General features: G+C 41.6%; 1 protein-coding gene across 3 annotated transcripts in view; it reads right to left on the reverse strand.

Moving 5' to 3' along the window:
* Positions 1 to 18,493, reverse strand: part of POLA1 (DNA polymerase alpha 1, catalytic subunit) — an 801,468-nt gene that overhangs the window by 694,967 nt on the left and 88,008 nt on the right. For all 3 annotated transcript variants that reach the window (XM_070750673.1, XM_070750672.1, XM_070750674.1), the window contains exon 11: positions 9,122 to 9,234. In XM_070750673.1, coding sequence (XP_070606774.1) covers positions 9,122 to 9,234 — 113 coding nt within the window. The remainder of the gene's footprint in view (positions 1 to 9,121; positions 9,235 to 18,493) is intronic.

The following is an 18,493-nucleotide window of genomic DNA, read 5'->3' on the forward strand; positions in this document are numbered from 1 at the left end:
ATACTCTACCCCTCTGTTTTTCTTCAAGAAGGATTTATAGTATTTTGAGAGAGAAATTTCCCTTTACATAGTAAATCACATCGGAGCTCGAGGTAGGGCGTCTAGAAAAACCTTTGATGCATGCGCTCAATTACTGCAATGCGCTCTACATAGGCTACCTTTAAAGAACATTCAGAGACTACAACTAGTCCAAAATGCAGCCATGTGAGCCGTTATGGGCTCACCAAGATATATCCATATATCACCATCTGTGAGGTGCATTGGCTACCAATTGGTCTCCAGACACAATTTAAAGTGTTGGTGATTACTTATAAAGCCCTAAAGAACATAGGACCAGATTACTTACAGGGTCATCTCTTGTCTCATATATCCCAGTGGCCGGTCAGATTTTATTTTATTTTATTTATTTCGTTGGATTTCTATGCCGCCCTTCTCTATAGACACAGGGAGGCTCAGATCCCACAGAATTGGCCTTCTCCAGGTCCCGTCAGCCAAGCAAGGCCTTGAAGAGCCTTCTCTGTGGCGGCTCCAATCCTCTGGAACAAACTCTTCCCAAAGATTTTCTCCTTCCTGGCATTTCGAAAGGCTTTAAAAACACATCTTTGCCAGCAGGCCTGGGGCCATTGAGCGTTACATTCTGTTCCAGCTGATTGTATGTTAGTGGTGTTGAATGCTTTATGGATGAATGGTTTTTAATGTTTAGGGTTTTTGTTAAGATTTTGTAATCCTTTTATCTTGTACTGAGTCTGCTGGAGAAGGGTGGCTTATAAATGTGAATGATTGAATGAATGAACGAACGAACGAATATGAGCTACCTAATTGGGACTGGCAGAGACTTGTTGCCATCTGAACACCCAGCACTGTGAGACATTCTCAGATATGGCCAACAGTTAAGAGGGCAAAGTAGCGATGATGCTAGAAACTACTCAGCAACCAGACTTGCAAGAAATATTTATCCAAAAGTGCTTGAAAAGTGGGAACAAGCAAACAGTTCTTTTGACCCATTTTAAATTCATGTGACAATCTTGAATAAGATCCAAGAGAGCTAGGATCAAGCCAAAAACATCCCTTGGTAGTGGAAAGTTAGATGTCAAAGAAACTTTTACTATGAAACTTGACAAATTGTTTGACCTCCTCAACTGCAAGTGTCAAATAGTTCTGTGTGCCAAATGTGGCTGTCCTGCTGGCTGCAAAAAAGAAGCTCACATTAACTGTATTTGTCCTAAGGAGATGAAGACGCCCCTGAAGGAACTTGCTTTTGTTAAGTCAGAGAGACAAGATTGGTTCTTTTGGATCACACCAGATTTATTTGTCAAAAGTGCCCTAGTTGAAATGATTAAGCAAAAGGCTCGCTAAATATAAGCAGAGAAGCAAAATATTCCAGACATTTGATACTGACAAATGAAGTAATGATATCTTATAAGGAAAATGAAGGACAGACAACTGATGATGAAGGTGAAGAGGAATGTATGAAAGTTATGAAGAAGCCTTAGACCAAACATACATGCCTTCTACTTCAAAAGAAAAGACAGACTACAATAGATTAGAAATAACAAATGTCAGAGCATAAAAGACCCGTTGTACCTACCTGAACGGTCTTCTCGATGCACTGGAAGGAGAGTCCAACATGGGATATACCAACATGGGTATTTAACCAATCCGATTGGTAGAGACTGAGTAAAAATTTACATAATAAAAGTTACCGCCCCCTTGCAGTCCCCCCATGAGCTCAGTTTTAAAAACGAAAGGCACTTAAGAGGATAACCAACTTTTATTGACCAATGCAAGAACTCATGGATCAACCCAACCTCCGGTGTCCCTGAACTGCAACTACCGGGTGGGTTTGGACTCTCCTTCCAGTGCATCGAGAAGACCGTTCAGGTAGGTACAACGGGTCTTCTCCACTGCATCTGGAAGGAGAGTCCAACATGGGATATACCAAAGATCTTTAAAGCCCATGGGAGGGAGAAGGTCTAACTAGGGACTTAGGAGAAACACAAACTCTTTGAAGAACCCTCCTGCCAAAGGCCGCTTCCGCTGAAGCAAAGGAGTCCAACTTATAATGTCTAATAAATGTTGTAGGGGCTGCCCAGGTTGCAGCTCGACAAATGTCCTCTATCGATGCTTGAGTAGACCAAGCCGCCGAAGTCGCCGCACTCCTGGTTGAGTGAGCTGTCAATCCTTCTGGAACTGTGTGTCCTCCAGCCTTGTAGGCCTCCGAGATACAGTCCTTAATCCACCGACTAATGGATTTGGCCGATAATCCAAGTCCCTTCCTATATTCAGAAAATGAAATAAAAAGATTCTCAGACTTACGAAACTCCTCTGTCCTTCTAATGTAAATCTTTAGAGCTCTCCGGACATCCACCTTATGCCACAGTAGTTCTGATGGATGACTCCCGTGAGAGCAGAAATCTGGAAGAATAAGTTCCTGTTTCCTATGGAACACTGTATTTACCTTTGGTACAAAGGTGGGGTCCAAACGAAGAACCACCCTATCCGGATAAAAGACACAGAGGTCAGGTCTCACGGATAACGCCGATAACTCCGACACCCTGCGTGCAGATGTAACAGCTACAAGAAAGGCTGTCTTGATGGAAAGTAGCCTAATTGGTATAGACCTCAATGGTTCAAAGGGAGGTTTAGTTAAGGCCTTAAGTACCCACGTGAGGTCCCAGGATGGAAATCTCCTGACAGGTGGAGAATGTTTATTCGTGGCTCCTTTAATAAAATCTCTGATCCAAGGATGCTGAGCCAAGGGACGAGACTCTGGAGTTTGAATCATGGTGGCTAGGGCTGCCACCTGTCGCCTCAAAGTATTAGGAGCTAAGCCACGTTCCACCCCTGCTTGCAGAAACTCTAAAACAGTAATTACAGAAGCTTCCCTAGGATCCTGTAAATCCTTGTCGCAAAATTTACAAAACGCAGCCCAGGTCGCCTGATAAATTCGTGAAGTCGATGGGCGCCTGGCAGCCTGCATGGTATCTATAACCTTCTCTGGTAAGTCCAACTGCTTCAATTTATGCCTTTCAAGTGCCAACCTGTCAAGTGTAGCCATTGAGGATCTGGGTGTTTCAGATTTCCCTGGCTCAACGAGATGATCCGATCTGGAATCCTCCACGGGGGTGACACTGAAAGTTCCACCAAGTCCGCGAACCACGGGCGACGTGGCCAATATGGTGCTAGTAAGATCACTTCCGCCTCCTCGTGAAGAATCTTCTCCACCACCCTCGGGATGAGATTCACGGGGGGAAAGGCGTACAGGAGACCTGGAGGCCAAGGTGACAGTAGGGCGTTGGTCCCCTCTGCTCCTGGATCCGGAAACCGTGTGAAAAACCTCGGAAGCTGAGTGTTCTGGCCGCTGGCAAATAGGTCCACTAGGGGGACCCCAAACCTCTGGGTCAACTGGTAGAACAGGTCTGGATCGAGTCGCCACTCTGACGGATCCAGGGTAGCCCTGCTGAGCCAATCCGCTGTGGAGTTGCTGATCCCTGCGATATGTTCCGCGGTTAGTGACGCTAAATGGGTCTCGGCCCAGGTGAAGAGCCGCATAGTTTCCTCCATGAGACGTTGAGACCTCGTGCCCCCCTGATGATTCAGGTGGGCCCTGGTTGCTACATTGTCTGTTAAGATAAGTATGTGTTTGCCCTCTACTAGGGGGGCAAAGGCCAACAGGGCTAGAAACACTGCTCTTAGTTCTAAGAAGTTGATATTGACCGAAGCCAATTCCTCTACTGTCCATTGTCCTTGGGCCATATGACGTCCCAGGTGGGCACCCCACCCGTATAGACTGGCGTCTGTGGTTAGAATGAGACGGTCCTGAGTACGAAAGGGGGAACCCTCCTGAATTGCTGCGGTGAGCCACCACTTCAACGACTCTTTGACTCTCCTTGGTAGGAAGATAATCCTTTGTGAGTGGCTGACCCTGGCCCTCTGGGCTGGCAAAAGAAACCACTGAAGGCCTCTTATATGGTGTCTGGCCCAGGGAACTATACCTATGGCTGACACCAACGTACCTAGCACCTTTGACAATAGCGCCATCGGGGCCCGTCTGAGGCGGATCAAGCCGGCAACCAGACGATGAATGTTCTCCTGCCTCTCGGGAGAAAGGGTTACCTTGCCGGATATGGTATCGATGATGGATCCCAGATGTTGTAGTCTGGTTGTTGGAGACAGCTGACTTTTCTCCACGTTTATAGTGAAGCCATGCGCTTCTAGGGTCCGTATTGTTCTGGCTAAGTCCTCTCTGGCCTGCCTGGGAGACCTGGACAAAATGATTATGTCGTCCAGGTAGGCCATCAGTCTGATAGAATGAGACCGAAGACTGGCCGTCAGGGCGTCCAGCAACTTGGTAAAAGTCCGTGGGGCCGAGGAGAGGCCGAAGGGCATCGCCCTGTACTGGTAATGTACGCCTTCTGAGCAGAACCTGAGGAATTCCCGGTGTGCCGGGTGTACAGGTACGTGGAGGTAGGCCTCCTTTAAATCTATTGAAGTCAACAGGTCCCTGGAACGTACCGAGGGAAGAATAGTCTGTAAGGAGTGCATATGGAACCTCCTGTACTTGATGTAGATGTTGAGTTGTTTCAAATTCAGTATCATTCGGTATCCTCCTGAAGTCTTGGGTACCAGGAAGATCCTGGAGTAAAATCCCCTGCCAACTTCCTGCTGAGGTACCTGTTCGATGGCTTGTATTTCCAGTAAATGGGCAATCTCCTTGTGGATCTGCTGCCTCTTGTGTAGGTCCCGAAGCCTCGGGCAACTTACAAAGCGATGAGGAGGGGGCCCCATGAATTCCAGACGAAGTCCTTCCGATACGGTGGCTAAAACCCACTTGTCCGAGGAAGTGAGCAGCCAGGAGGGGCTGAAGTGCTGCAGCTTCCCTCCTAGAGGTAGGGGCCCGGAGGAGTCATTTGGAACGACGATATCCCCTCTGGTTGCCTCCACGAAAGGGCCGCCTGGACTGCTGGAAGCCTCTGGGACGATCCTGATAAGATCCGCGATCATTCCTGAATGATTGCTGGGAGTACTGATTCTGGTGAAAACCTCTCTGCGCCTGTCCTTGTCCGGCAGAAGCATCCCAACGTGGGTTCTGTCGTCTGGTGTAGGGAGTAAAACGACGGTCCTGGCGTCTATTGGACTTAAGGAGGACCTTCCTCTTGTCCTTGTCCTCTATGAGGACTTTATCCAAAATGTCACCGAAGAGCATCGATCCCTGCAGTGGAGCTGAGGCCAGGCGCCATTTTGATTTAAAGTCCGCTGGCCAATTTCTCAGCCACAAAAGTCGGCGTGACGACAACGTAGTGGCCATGCCCCTACTGGCAAACTTAGCTGCGTGTAGGGTGGCGTCGGCGGAAAACTCAGCTGCGGCCTGTAGTTTGCTGATATCCTGGCGAAGTCTGGCTTCCTCCGGGCCAAGGCGCGACTGCAGCTCCTGGAGCCACATGATGGAGGCCCTGTTGAAGAAGGAGGCCGCAGCAGCCGCTCTGAAACCCCAGCCCGCCATTTGGTGGGTCTTGCGTAATAGGGTTTCCGCCTTTCTGTCCTCTGGTTTCAAGCTCTCCCCCGTCTCTGACGGTACAAGGGCACTGGAAACCAGCGTGACTACTGGCTGGTCAATGGGGGGAAACTCCAAAAGTTTTTCCACCTCATCGTCGAATGTGTAGAACTTGCGCTCCAAATTCGAAGGGCCCTGAGCCGCTGCGGGGTGTTGCCAGGGTTTTTTGACTCCCTCAACGAAGATATGCGATGCCGGGATGTGGTCCGACTCGGGTTGGGGTTCTCTTAAAAGGGAAGCAGATGTCTTACCGGTCTCTGCTTCTGGTGTCTTAGCCGCTCCCTGCAGGTCCATTACCTGCTTTGCCTTAAAAAGCAGAGTCCGAAACAGCGTGGGCTTAAACAGTCCGGCCACTGGCTGCTGTTCTGGGGTGTTCTCATCCTCTGAGAACTCATATTCTTTATCACTATCCTCGCCAAAGTCCGGATCCTCTGAAAGAGACCCCAAACCCGAGGGGGGCGGTATTGGCCAAAGGCTTCTTGCTTGAGTCTGAGGTCGGTTCACTTGCTGGCCTGTCCCGGCATTCACTCCTTGAGCATAGACATTTGCAAACATCTCCTGTAATTCTGGAGCCATGTGCTGCCATGAACCAGTCTGGGGGCGCAGCCCCGCCGCTGTGGGTGTAAATGTGGCAGAAGGTGCCTGGGTGCCCCTTCTTGGGAGCCCGGAAGGTTCAGGTCTAGTCCAGGACAAGGCTGGAGACAGGGCCTGTGGCAATGACATGAACTGTCCCTCTGGGGACCAGTCACCCTCCTGTAGGGGTCCCAGGTGTCCAAAGGCTGACTGAGGGGTCCCAGGTTCAGGCGTTGGCTGCCTCTGAGTCAGAGGTACTGGAGAAGGGGAGGGGTGCAAGGCTGCCTCCAATTTCTTCTCTAGCGCCTTTATGCGCTTTTCTGCCTCTTTTAATGAGGCCACCGAAGCAGGGGACTGGGAGGGCTTTGACCTCTCCTTATCCTTCCCCTTAGCCTTCTCCTTGCTCACCACTGGGGAGCTGGCTTTCTCGGTATTGGGCTTATCTTCCATTGTACTCACAGCTCCGGTGTTGTAATAGGAGTATCACGAGAAAATTGCCTCTCAACAGCTTCGTCACGAAAGAAAAAATGGCTGCTGATGCTGACCTCGCCCTTGCGGCTGTGCATTAGAGCCGTAGCCCAATTCGCGCCTCTCAGCTGCCGGAAGCCCTTCCGGATGGCGCTCTTGCGCTCCGTGGGGGGGTGTAGTCAAAATGGCGCTGCCCAGCGTTTTCGCGGGTCTTTTGCGCTCACCCCCCCTTTCGCCGCTTCTTCGGGCTTTTCCAGCCCGTTCTCGGCCCTCCAGGGCTCGCCCAGTCCAGCCGCGGCGATCCCAGCGCTGGCGGCTGCGGCGGCGGCGGCGGCGGCGGAAGTCTCTGCGGCATTCCTCGCCGCTTTACAGCTGATTCGGGCTCCGGCGCTGCCTGCGAGCCCCTCCGGGGGTCGCCGTTCTCCTCGAGCCTCCCAGTGGGGGGGGGCGGACACCCCCACCTTCGGCTCGCAGCCCTTGTTTGACCGCTGAGGCCAGAGACTCCGGGCTGAGGTGCTCCTCTTGGGGGCAGTTCCCTCGGGGGGAAGCAGCCCCTAAGGAGATCGTTGGGGGTGTTGTCCGCGGAGGACAGAGACCCCTGCCTCCAACGTTGATCAGATCTGTAAGGAGACAAAAGAAAAAAGATTAAACTGGTAATAACACCTTAAAATTTATTCAGCAAAACTCAGTATGTCTCTACTCTGGGACTGAGTTTTTAAAACTGAGCTCATGGGGGGACTGCAAGGGGGCGGTAACTTTTATTATGTAAATTTTTACTCAGTCTCTACCAATCGGATTGGTTAAATACCCATGTTGGTATATCCCATGTTGGACTCTCCTTCCAGATGCAGTGGAGAATACAGTAATGGTCTAAGTGCCACTGCTGTCATTACCACAGCCGCCTTAATAGATGATCACCGAAGAAGACAATAAACTAGTTGACCACAATAAAGTCAAGAGAGCCCAAGGAAAAAAAATGAAATCCCTACATCAAGAATTTGATGAGCTCTGTAAGAAGGACTTAATAGAATGCATCATCTTCAATGGCCATATAGATGCAATTAAAATTATGCTGAAAGCCAGCAACTCAGACCATCAATTCCCACGTACCATCAAAGATGAACATTATTCTGTGTGCAGTGAGTTGGGTGGAATATATCTTTATCATTTCACTTCAGAGAAAGGCTCAAAAACAGGAAAACCTGCTCAAGTGATTGCAGATAATCTGGTATATTTCATGAAGAACAAAAGCTAGAAAGCTATGGGGGAGATTCTACAAATGTTAATCCTGGCTGTGAAGGCGATGCTATGCACTGGGTAGAGGTCAGGTTTGACTGGAGGTTGACCTGGTTAGTGTGATAACTCACATGAATGAGTTATCCCTATGACATTTAATCACAAAATTGGATGGGAAGACTTTGTCTAACAACAAACGGACAGGTAAAATTGGCAACGTGCTAGTCTCTACAACGGAACTTGACACTGATCTTTCATTCACCAGAGTTTAAATTGACGAGCCTCTCATTTCACTGAGTATCAGTATTATAAAGGATCTCTCTATTGAGCAAACATGTAGATACAGGATCACACAGGAAATAAAGACAAGCGAACTTCCCAAAGATCTGGGTCTTATGGAATTGGCTCCATAAGCCATTCATGCTGGTTGACAACTGCAAGTAGGCTTTGTCAAACATGGGTTTTAAAACATGGCTTTAAAGGCAAAACTCTTCAAAATTTAAGAATGATAGTGGTATACATTTTGATATGTACTACCCTTGCTGGTTCAAAATCAAGGTAAAACATTCCTAGATTGAAGGCCCACATCATATGTTATTCCAGCTACAAAAGAAGGCTGTAGTAGATACTGTTTGGGCAACTATTCAGCACTCAGTAAGGTCTGTTTTCAGTGAAATGATAATCCACACACTCTTGTGTTCAGATGACATTCAAGAGAGGAGAGCTAGTGTGCAAAAGATCATTGACTTGAGACAATGAAGCACTGGAAATTTTTATGTGCAAGAAAAATGCTCTTAATCAACGTGAGAGCATCCACTCAGCTAGAGCTGATTGACTGGTCTGAAGGTGTATATGAGCCACCTTTGACATGCAAATTGACTACAAAAAAAGTTCATTGATGAACCAAAGCAAATATCATAGTGGTCCTATCATGCCCAATCAAAAGAGAGATATGTGAAACAGGTCACAGACGCAGCAAGCAGAGTGTATACACACATGAAAAACATGAGGGTTATATTATATTAGACTTTTGCAGGATATATGATCATGTGTGCATTTACCATAGCAAGCTAAACATTGTACAATTTGAATTCTTGGTGTGAAAAAATACCTTTTTTAGAAACCCTCAGTGAAAAAAAAATTGCAAAAAAATAATTTTCACCCCATTAAATGACACGCCCTATTAACAGACGCAAACAATGTCAGTTATGTTTCCCTTAATGCCTTGTGCCATCTATAAAACATGAGAAACCTTATCAAATGAGAATACTGTAACATAAGAAAACATACCGATTCACGTGGCAGTAGATAAATAATTCTTTCTATATTTTTTACTGTTACACAACAGCTCACATAGGTCTGCGCTGATTCAATCCATACTTTCCCAAAGAGATATACCACTCCTAAGATGATAAAAACAATAGAAACAATTCACATTAATCAGAACAATTTAGCACAGCTACTAATGGAAAAGCTACAATAGGTTTGGGTGGGGACAGGATAGGATTGAATTGAATTGAATTATTTATTGGCCAAGTGTGATTGGACACACAAGGAATTTGTCTTTGGTGCATATGTTTTCAATGTACATAAAATAAAATACACATTTGTCAAGAATCATGAGGTACAACACTTAATGATTGTCATAAGGGTCAAATAAGCAATCAGGAAACAATCAATATTAATTAAAAAAAACTTAAGGATATAAGCAACAAGTTACAGTCATTCAGTCATAAGTGGGAGAAGTTGGGTGATAGGAATGATGAGAAAAACTAATAGTAATAGTAGTGCAGACTTAGTAATTAGTTTGATAGTGTTGAGGGAATTATTTGTTTAGCAGAATGATGGGGTTTGGGAAAAAACTGTTCTTGTGTCTAGTTGTCTTGGTGTGCGACGTTTTGAGGGCAGGAGTTGAAACAGTTTATGTCCAGGATGCAAGGAGTCAGTAAATATTTTCTCCGCCCTCTTTTTGACTCGTGCAATATACAGGTCCTCAATGGAAGGCAGATTGGCAGCAATTGTTTTTTCTGCAGTTCTGATTATCCTCGAAAGTCTGTGTCGGTTTTGTTGGATTGCAGAACCATACCAGATAGTTATAGAGGTGCAGATGACAGACTCAATGATTCCTCTTTAAAATTGTATCAGCAACTCCTTGGGCAGTTTGAGTTTCCTGAGTTGGCGCAGAAAAAACATTCTTTGTTGTGCTTTTTTGATTACATTTTTGATGTTAGATTTTGATTTTAGGTCTTGAGATATGATAGAAGGACCGTTGAACTTACCTGAACGATCTTCTCGATGCACTGCGAGGAGAGTCCAACATGGGTAATACTTCAACCTGATTGGCTAGGCACTGAGTTAGATTATAATAATTATAATTAACTCCACCCTATCTTACCCCCAATAGCTCAGTCAATAAAAACAAAGGAGTAGTGCCAAAAAACAACTCAACTTTATTAATTCAAGAACAACAAGTCAACTGAGCCCTTGGGCCAATAGGCCAGGTTGGGTTTGGACTCTCCTCGCAGTGCATCGAGAAGACCGTTCAGGTAAGTTCAACGGTCCTTCTCCAATGCACTGCTACGGAGAATCCAACATGGGATATACCCAAGATTATGACGATAGGGCGGGCGAAGGCTGGACCAGGGGCGTATGCGTTTCACACACCCGCTGTAACACTCGGCGATCAAATGCCGCTTCAGCGGACCCAAAGGAGTCCAGTCTGTAATGTTTGATAAATGTATCTGGAGTGGACCAAGTGGCAGCTCGACAGATGTCTTCTAAAGGAGCTTGAGAAGTCCATGCCGCTGATGTTGCCGCACTCCTTGTAGAGTGGGCGGTAATATTCCCCGGAACCGGTAAGGACTGCGACTCATAAGCAGCCGCAATACAAGACCTTACCCAACCGCTGATAGTTGTAGGCGACACCTTCGTGCCCATAGAGGATGGCAGATAGGACACAAACAGTGCCTCCGTCTTCCAATGTGTAGCGGTTCACCGTATATAAATTTTTAAGGCCCTACGCACGTCGAGCTTGTGCCAGCTCAGTTCCAAAGGGTGTGAACCGTGAGAACAAAAATCCGGAAGGATGAGTTCCTTTGCTCTATGGAAGTGTATTAACCTTTGGAAGAAAGGTAGGGTCCAGTCATAACACCACTCTATTTGGGTAGAATATACATAGGTCTGATCTAACAGATAGGGCAGCCAACTCTGACACCCGTCTGGCCGACGGGATGGCCACCAGGAAGGCCGTCTTAAATGACAGAAACCGTAAGGATCTGTGACGCAATGGTTCAAATGGTGGTGCCAACGCCTTTAAAATCAACGGGAGGTCCCATATCGGAAATCTGTGTACCACCTGTGGTCATAGATTACAAGCACCTTTTAGAAAGTCTCTGAGACTTCCGGTTTGGAGGAGATCGCGGCGGGACGTTTCTGGCAGGGCTCTGCCAGGCGATCCCTTCTACCCCCTCCGAAGGTCGCATTTGCGATCGGATCGGGCCCGGATGGCCCGATCCATGAACAGGGGGCTCTCCTCTGCCCGAGGACCCTTCGCCAGGACTCCAGAGGCAGCGGTTCGCCCCGCAGCTTCGGAGACGGGAGAACCGCTCCTCTTTGCTTAAGAGGACCGGCCAGCGCTTTCTCCCCTCACCCAGCGGGAAGAAGAAAAAACCTAAGAAGTGAAAGTACAAAATTTCTTGCTTGAAAAAGAATACCAGACAAAGGACCCAAGGTAAAAAATCTCCACTGTGTTTCGTGTTCAAAAGAGAAGATCGTGAAAGTTTTAAGTAAAAGTCTTTTTTTCTTCAGGGCGAAAGTGAAAGTTTTTCCCTGTTTGAATTCATCCGCAAATAACAGCCGGATCTAACTTTTTTTTACTTTTACTTTTCCATCTTGAACGTGAATTTTGGAACCTATAAAATAATTTCTTGACTTCATGGTTTAATAAAATAGCCTAAATTTGACATGACTGTTTAGAAAATTTTAACTGCTAAAGGAAATTACTAGTGATGATTAGAATTGGTTTTTGATAGACTGTCAAAATCATAATGTTCTGGGCTTAAATTTTGAAGCGGAGGAATACAGCTTTGCTGCCTTTTTTTCTCTTTCTTGTTGCTCTTTTTCACAACATGAAATAATTTAATAACTATGAATTAAATGGAATCTAGAAGAGATTGAAATCACTTCTTTTTTGGATTACTTACTATTGGATTAACCTATTTGGATTACTTGCTGAGCCTTTCTGGATTATTTGCTGACTCCTTTTGGATTATCTGTTGAGAACTCTTTTGTTCAACATCTGCCCTGCTGCATAGAAATTAACTTGACTCCATCTTGGGATTTGTTTCTTTGTTCCTGCCTTGAACTTGGAAAATAAACTGACTTCACTTTGAATATAAGCAAGCTTCTGATTTGTCTTACTCTTTGAACCTTGAACTGAAACCAAATACAACTTCACCTTCTGAGACTTGGATCTTCATTTTTACTTTCCAGTAAAATTACAGGTTCCATAAGAAGAACTTAAGTATATTAAGCATATAATATTGCTATTGTGTCTTTGCATAATTATTTTTTTTTCCTGACTTTCCTTTGACTTCTTTTTTAATTCCTTGTGTATTCTTATTATTAGAAGAAGTTTAGCTTGAACTATATGCATTGTTAATAACCCTTGGGTTCCTGCTTTATTTTAAATAGTTGAATTAAAATATTACCTCCCTTTTTCTTTTCCCCTTTGAACAACTCTCTTCACTTTTCATTAATAACTTTAATAACTTTTTTTTCCCTTTCTCCCCTTTCTTCCCTCCTCCCAAAGCTTCCCCTCCAATGTTTTTTCTTTTCTTTTCTATATATAGCTGATATTTCCTTTTTTCTTTTATCCTTTGTCTACCTCTTATTTGCAAAGGTTAATACCTGTTCTCTCTTTTTGTGGCTTTTAATAATAATATTTTTTTTTCTTTTGAATTCTGTTATTAATTGAATTGGTATTGAATTGGTATAGTTATATTTTAAGGGAACTTCATTGAACAGATTTGGAATTACACTGAACAGATTTGGAATTTATAGCAATTTTTCTCTTTTTCACTATATATAAATTGAAACCAATTTCAAACTTAAAATAGTGGATTCTAATTTGATAATGTCCCATACTTCAACCCTTGTTAAAACAGCAAAAAAACAAACTACACCAACTACCCTCTCTCCACAAGTGTCACCGCATTCTTCCCCTTCACACCAGGTGATAACCATGTCCACCAAAGATAAAGACAAAGACAAAACAATGCAGTCCAACCTTGCAAATATACATGAGACTTTAAATACTTTGAAGGACTTCATGGTTAAATCACAAGAAGATGCCACTCAACAAAGAGAGGCCATAAAGGAGGAGGCAACACAACAAAGAGAAGCTATAAAGGAGGAGGCAACACAACAAAGAGAAGCCATAAAAGCTGACTTGGCAGAATTCAAAGTGGAGATGGCCCAAATGAAAGCTGACATGGGTGAGATGAAAGACCAGATAAAGCAGATCCAACAAACACTCCAAGAAAGTGATGACCGAGTTAAAAAAGTTGAAGAGCAATCTGATAAAAATGAGAAAAGAATGGACTACCTTGAAGGGAGAGCTGATGAAAGATACAGAAGATATGATGAATCAATCATCCAGCTGGAGATGCAACGAGCTTCGTACGGACTTCGATTTCAGAATATAAAAGAGGAAAAAGATGAAGATTTAAAAATGACTATGGCGGAGATTATTGGAGGTATACTCCAAGAGGATCCTGCAGCTCTACTGAGAGAAATCGATGAAGTATACCGAATCTCGAATAGCTATATCCGTCGACACAACCTCCCAAGAGAGATACATATTAAGTTCACAAGAAAAGCGTTGCGAGATGAGATACTTCACTATTCAAGAAATTCCCAGCCTCAACGACAGGGAGTAGACATAAAGATACTAAAACAAGTTCCAAGAAGTGTCAGAGAAAACAGAAGAGATTATCACTTCTTAACTAAAATCTTGATCAAAGAAAACATCACTTACCGTTGGCTTATTCCACAAGGACTTTCTCTGACATGGCGTTCTACAAGGTACAAACTGGAAAACGTAGAACAAGCCATGTACTTTCTTGAACAGAGTGGCATCGGCCACTCCAACTACGCAAGTAAGCAACAAGTGCTCCAACTACAACCAGCTCAACAGCAACCAGGGGAAAAATTACCAACTCAGCAAGAAGAAGATTTGGGAGCCACCGCTCAAGTAATAGAGCAGGACCAAGGCCCTAGAAGAGTTCAACCTCAGCGAGAAACCAAAAAACCCATCAAATGACAACAAATAAAGACTTAAAAATTTTTTCCGTAAATGTCAATGGACTTAACGAACCAAGAAAAAGGAAGCAAATTTTTTCTAAAATTAGAAATCAAAATGTTCAGATTGCAATATTACAAGAAGTTCATATTAAAAAAGATAACCAAAAATTACTTTTGAATCCCAAAATTGGAAAGATGTATGCTGCATTAGCAGACAAAAAAAAAAGAGGTGTAGTGATGTATGTTAAGAATTCTATAAATTCCAAACAAATATATAAGGATAAAGAGGGTAGGATACTGATTGTACAAGTTGATATCGAACCTAGACCTCTAGTGGTTGTTTCTATCTATGCTCCTAATGAAGACCAAATGACATTTTATAAAAATTTACATCAAATAATAATAGACTTAGCCATCGACAATGTATTGATAATAGGTGACTTCAATGCTATCACGAATAGACAATTAGACCATTCAGGAGGGGGAGGCAACAAAAAAAGGGAAAAAGGTAAAAAAACAAGAAGGAATTTGCTACCTAGTACTTTCCAAAAAATGAAAGCGGAATTATTACTAAGTGATATTTGGAGGGAAAGACACCCCCACAAAAGACAATTTACCTTCTACTCCAACCCTCACAAAATTTGGACGAGAATTGACATGATATGGGCGCCAAAAATGGTGGCAGAACAAATAAGAGAGGTCGAGATAGATGTTAATACATGGGCTGATCACAACCCAATAGTGGTCTATATGACGATGAATAATAAACAGAACAACTGGCGGATGAATAGATATATATTAAATGATAAGAAATATAAGGATTGGATTGAGAAGGAATTAAAAATATTTTTTGAAATTAATAAAACATCAGACACTACTCCACAGAATTTATGGGATACAGTTAAAGCGTATATAAGAGGCTTAACAATATCTTATACAGCAAAACATAATAAGGAAAAGAAATTAGAGTATTCACAATTAACAAATGAACTAAAACAATTAGAATCCTTATCGCAGCAACACATTAAGAACAGAGATTTAAAGACAGAAATAAATGTAATTAAACATAAAATTAGAGTTATAGAACAAAACCAATTAACTGAAAAGATCAAAAGAGCAAAGCAACAATATTTTGAACATGCAAATAAACCCGGCAGATGGTTAGCGTATAAACTTAGAAAACAGAGTCAATCAAAATTAATCCAAAAATTAGAAGACAAAAACGGTAAAATAAAATATGATACAGAAGGTAAGGCAGACATTGTATATAATTTTTATAAAGAGTTATATGCTAAAGATCATGTTATTGAAGATGAAGTTTTTAACTATTTAAAAGCTTCAAATTTACCACAAATAACAGAAGACCAACAGGCCACCATGGATGGACCAATAACAATGGAGGAACTTCTAACAACAATTAAAAAACAGAAAAGTAATAAGGCCACAGGCCCAGATGCCATACCTGCAGAATGGTACAAGATAGACAATGAAACAATAAGAAATCACATGTTAGAAACCTTTAATTCATGCAGACTTGAGGGAAAAATCCCCAAATCTTGGTCAGAATCACTGACAACTTTAATACATAAACAGGGTACAGAACCAGAAAAAATTAAAAACTATAGGCCTATATCATTATTAAATGTAGACTATAAGATTTTTATTGCCATTTATGCAGAGAGACTCAAAAGAGTTATAAACGGAATAATACACCAAGACCAAAACGGGTTTCTTCCAGGGAGACAAATTAAAAATAATCTTAGAACTGTAATAAATATATTAGAGTACTATGAACAACACTCAGACAAGATGGCATCTTTAATGTTTCTAGATGCTCAAAAGGCCTTCGACAACGTTAATTGGATATTTATAAAAATGCAATTAAATAAAATGAGATTTGGCCCAAAATTTGTTAACCTAATAGATACCATATATTCAAAGCAAACAACGAATATAATATTGAATAACAGTCAATTACCAACACTTGATATAAACAAGGGAGTTCGCCAAGGATGTCCTATATCACCATTGTTATTTATTATGACTCTCGAAACTTTATTAATTAAAATAAGAGCGGACCCTAAAATAAAAGGTTTAACCGTAGGAAATGAAACCTATAAACTCCAGGCCTTTGCAGATGATCTAATGTTCATAATTGAAGAACCGACAACAACAGTTCCTACTTTACTACAAACCATTGAACAATACGGAAACGTAGCAGGCTTAAAGATAAATAAAAGCAAAACACATTTCTTGACCAAAAATATGAATAAAACACAAGAAACTAAATTAGAAAGTATTTCTGGAATAAAGACTGTAAAAAAAGTAAAATACTTAGGAATAAATTTAACAGCGAAAACAATAACATTAAAAAATGATAATTATATAAAATTACTAGCAGAAATTAAAAAAGATTTAGCAATGTGGAATAATTTGAAAATATCTTTTTTAGGAAGAATTGCAACAATTAAGATGAATATTTTACCCAAGGTTTTATTCCTTTTTCAGGTAATACCAATAAACCCAGGGGGAATTTTTTTAAAAACTTTAACAAACCTAGTTAAAAAATTTATATGGAAAGGAAAAAAAGCAAGGATAAAAATGAATTGCTTAGAAGATATTAAAGAAAGAGGAGGATTTGGCCTTCCAAATTGGAAATTATACTATCAGGCCGCCGCATTAACATGGCTCAGAGATTGGATAATCTTAGATAACAAAAGAACACTTAACCTAGAAGGACACGATTTAATGCTTGGATAGCATGCATTTTTATGGTATGATAAGGACAAAAACCATTCATATTTTAAAAGGCATACATTAAGGAAATACTTACTAGAAGTATGGAAAGACATAAAGAAAAATCATTTTTTAAGTATCCCAGAATGGCTAGCTCCTTTAGAAGCAATAACACATCCAAAGTCTATAAAGGACAAGAAAATAACTCATAGATATAAAGAATTATTAAATGATCAGATGAAGCTTAAATCTAGAATTGAATTACAAGAAGAAGGGATAATAATAGACTGGTGGCACTACGCCCAGATCCGATCGAGATATCAGAAGGATAAAACTCTTTACATTTTTAATAAAAGCAAGAATCCTTTAACTACTTTAATAACCACTAATTCAACAAAAACGATAGGGAAAATATATAAATTACTTATCGCTCATAAAAATATAGAGTTGACTTTAAAAGATACTATGATAAGATGGTGTAGAAATATTGGTAAGGAAATAGATATAGATACATGGGAGAAAGTGTGGATTAATAATTGGAAAATGACTAAATCAGTTTCATTAAAAGAAAATCAAATTAAAATGTTTTATAGATGGCATCTCCCACCAAACAGGATAGCAAAAATGTTTCCCAAAACATCCCCAATATGCTGGAAATGTAAGAAGGATATAGGAACTTATTATCATCAATGGTGGACATGTGGTAAAGCAAAAACATATTGGAAGATGATTGAAAAAATATTAAAAGAAATAATAAAGCAAGATATAGATAATACCCCGGAATTTTACTTACTAGGTGTTACAAATCAGACCTATAAGAAAGAAATTCTTTATTTAATTATACACATATTAACCGCGGCTAGAATAATATATGCGCAAAATTGGAAAGGGGAGGAAATCCCCAAGGAAGAAGAGGTTATAGCCAAAATATTAGATTGCGCTGAAATGGATATGATGACAAGAAGATTAAACGATCAAGAGGATACTAAATTTTATGAAACATGGAACAATGTTTATAAATGGATAGATAAGAAAAAATAAGACACATAGATTGATTTTTAGTTGTTTTTTTTTGTGTTTGTTTTTACCTAGGTGATAACAATATTAATACTAGTTCAAAAGTATTTTTTGATGATTATGATATAGTAGTGTATGTACAAGTATAAGCAACATACTAAGATCTTTGATGTATAATAGCTGAAATTAGCTTAATTGTTTGGATTGATGGTTTGACATTATTTTATTATAGTAATTAGGATTATACTAAAGGTATTTTTTGGTAATTATGTTATACTACATCTACATCGAAATTATGTATTCTTTTTCTACATTTGAATGTATACTTTCATAAGAAGCGGGGGAAATACACCCCCACTTTATGTTTATTGTTTGTATGTATTTGTTTGTTTTTATGAAAATTAATAAAAAAAATTATAAAAAAAAAAATAGAAAGTCTCTAACCTATGGATGATAGTTCAAAGATCTCCAGTTATCCATCTTCAGAATGGTTGAGATGGCAACCACCTGCCTGCGCAGTGTTGGGAGCTAGACCTTTGTCTAGTCCGGATTGCAAAAATTGTAACAGACACTGATTGTGGGTCCTTGTAGATACTTGCACAGAAA

The sequence above is a fragment of the Erythrolamprus reginae genome, chromosome 4, assembly GCF_031021105.1.
Source record: "Erythrolamprus reginae isolate rEryReg1 chromosome 4, rEryReg1.hap1, whole genome shotgun sequence".
Classification (NCBI taxonomy): domain Eukaryota; kingdom Metazoa; phylum Chordata; class Lepidosauria; order Squamata; family Dipsadidae; genus Erythrolamprus; species Erythrolamprus reginae.